General features: G+C 55.1%; 2 protein-coding genes across 2 annotated transcripts in view; one reads left to right on the forward strand and one right to left on the reverse strand.

The window, feature by feature from the left end:
• The window catches only part of ACA1_330550 (Nucleoside-diphosphatase), a gene marked incomplete at both ends in the record, with an annotated part of 2,125 nt that extends 1,130 nt beyond the window's left edge, over positions 1-995 (reverse strand). The window contains 6 exons of the mRNA XM_004334446.1: positions 88-158; positions 246-351; positions 446-511; positions 585-662; positions 739-891; positions 957-995. Coding sequence (XP_004334494.1) covers positions 88-158; positions 246-351; positions 446-511; positions 585-662; positions 739-891; positions 957-995 — 513 coding nt within the window. The remainder of the gene's footprint in view (positions 1-87; positions 159-245; positions 352-445; positions 512-584; positions 663-738; positions 892-956) is intronic.
• Positions 996-1,591: 596 nt separating this feature from the next.
• ACA1_330660 (SNARE associated Golgi protein) overlaps positions 1,592-2,498 on the forward strand; it is a gene marked incomplete at both ends in the record, with an annotated part of 2,023 nt that continues 1,116 nt past the window's right edge. Inside the window, 3 exons of the mRNA XM_004334447.1 lie at positions 1,592-1,931; positions 2,071-2,294; positions 2,388-2,459. Of these exons, the coding sequence (XP_004334495.1) occupies positions 1,592-1,931; positions 2,071-2,294; positions 2,388-2,459 (636 nt within the window). The remainder of the gene's footprint in view (positions 1,932-2,070; positions 2,295-2,387; positions 2,460-2,498) is intronic.

Below are 2,498 nucleotides of genomic sequence, written 5' to 3' on the forward strand. Positions count from 1 at the left end.
TAATCACAATACAGTGCAGTGCAGAAAAAGAGTAATCAACATGACGATGACGATGACGATGACGAAAGAGAAGGAGAGGAATGGCACCTTGTCGATGTGACCGTTGCCATCCATGAGGATGTGCTTGGGGATCACCTTCTCGCCCTCGACAAAGTACACTGGCAGCCCGAAGTCAGTTCACTCATTACACCAACCGCGAGGTGCGGATGGGAGTGCACTGGTGGTGGGTGGTGGTGGTGGCCTACCGATGCCGGTGCGATCGTCAAAGGTAAGGAGCTGCTCGTTGAAGTAGGCCAGCTCCGACAGCTCCATTCCTCGAGATCCGTCGTTGAACACCGACGTAACATCCATCTGGTGGGTTGGGTTGCGTTGGGTTGGGTTGCGTTGCGTTGAAACGAACACAGGCGGGTGGGTACGTACCTCGCTATCCCAGGCGATGGTGTACTTCTTGGTCTCGGGGGTTGCGCGTGAGCGTGCCGCTCTTCAGCGTGCTGCGCCACTTCTTGTCGTCCTGTTTTGTGTTGTACAATGGATCAGTTTTCGCGCATCAATGCGCATGAGTGCGGGAGAGGAAGAGGCGGTACAGTCTTGGAGGCCTTGTCCATGTCGGCAACGATGGTGATGGAGTAGTGCGTTGATGACGGCTTGTACTTGTGGTACGCCTGTGGCCATGCCAAAGTGAAGTGGATGGGTGAGAATAATCTTAGGATGATGGCCAGAACTGCAGGAAACGCGCACCTGCTGAAGAGGGTAGCGGAGGTGAGCCTCGAGTGGAGAGTCCTTCAGGCCACGCGAGTGGGGCGAGGCGCCGGTGCCATCGGTCAGGACAGCAGGGTTGAAGTAGAGAAGGGCGCCCACGAAGAGGAACACCACGACGAGGCCCACAACAACCTGTGCGCCAAAGATGAAGAGTCAAGATGGCCCAACAGACAAAAAAGAAAAAAGGGGGTGGGCACCTGCTTGTGCCGAGAGTGGAGCTGAGAGAAAGGACCCATTCTGCTGAAAAAACGCTTGGGAGGAGGCGACTGTGGTTCGTAAGCGTAGCCGTAGTAGCCAGCACCTCTCGCTGAGTTGTTGGAAAGCTCAGCAAACATCAATCACGGTTTGGTGATTTATGGTCCACTCGTTCAGATCAACGAGCGATGGTTTCAGCAGATCGAAGCCAGACCTCCTAGGGAGAACAATGCGCCCGCTGCGTCCGATCTGAATCGATGCGCGAACAGAAAATCGTGCTACGTGCCCCGTCAGCAAGGAAGCTGCAAAGTCCGAGCGCATATCTCACATAACTCGAATTTTCCTCGCGGAGTTCGCCGAGTTGAATTTTCCCGAGAGCCTTCGATTTGTGCAAATTCCCCGTGTAACGAGAAAGCGAGACGAGAGGCGCCCAACTTTTCGTCCGCCACCACTCCCGCCTTCAAGACGGCGGGATTGCAAACTCAGTTCGATCTGTCCGCGGCGACCTTCGTCTCATCATCCGCTCCTCATCGCATGCGACAACCCGCGCCGAGCGTTTGAATTTTTGATCTTCCGAATTGGATCGATAGCGCAGGCTTGTTCCTTCTTCTCCCCTCCTCCTCGTCTCTCTTGCAACATGGGACCTCCTCCATTGAATGACGCGGCCGATGACTCAAAGCATACGAAACATCAATTGTCGTGCCTTATGCGATGGTGGCCTCGATGGACAGCGAGGACGTGGCTTAAAATCATCGTATCTGTCATCGGTGGCGCGGGGCTTTGCGCATTCTTCTACTGGTTCTCGGCCACGGGCTACCTCGCCGTCTTCCTCGAGTGGGTGAAGAAGATTGGCTACTGGGGCAATGTGCTCTTCGTCGTCGCCTTCACCCTCACCGGTCTCCCCTTCATGCTCATCGGTTACACGCCTCTCGGCCTCGCGGCGGGCTTCATCTACGGTCAAGACGGAATTGTCCTTGGTGCGTAGAACCCCGTCAGTTCTGTTGAACCTCCCTTGCATCAATCTCAGGAGAAGCCAAACGCTCCGAAATCTTTGTTCTACACATTACAGTAATGGATTGATTGATTAATTCTCATTTCTTTTTTTGTGTTGTGCAGGAATCTTGAATGCCTCGGTGACCGTGCTGATTGGGACCATCACGGGGTCCATCCTCGGGTTCTGGTCGTGCCGCGTGCTGTGCAAGGGCTGGTTCCAGCGAAAGATCAACGAGAGCCCCACCCTCCAGGCCTTCATGCACACCATGGAGTCGAAGGGTTTCTACCTCATCCTCATCATGCGCATGGCCCCCATCCCGTTCGGCGTGCAGAACGGCCTCTTCTCGGTACTGCCGCTCGCTTCTTTCTCCACACACACGACACACACGACACACACGACACGCACACAACCATGCTCACACACGCTCTGCGGCATACAGGTATCGAATGTGTCCGTGCTGTCGTTTTCCGTCGCCACCATTGTCGGCCTGGTCCCAGAGATTTTGATGTTGGTCTACATGGGCACCACCATGGCCACCTCACCTCCATCG

The sequence above is a fragment of the Acanthamoeba castellanii genome (assembly GCF_000313135.1).
Source record: "Acanthamoeba castellanii str. Neff unplaced genomic scaffold scf7180000084566, whole genome shotgun sequence".
Taxonomy (NCBI): Eukaryota; Discosea; order Longamoebia; family Acanthamoebidae; genus Acanthamoeba; species Acanthamoeba castellanii.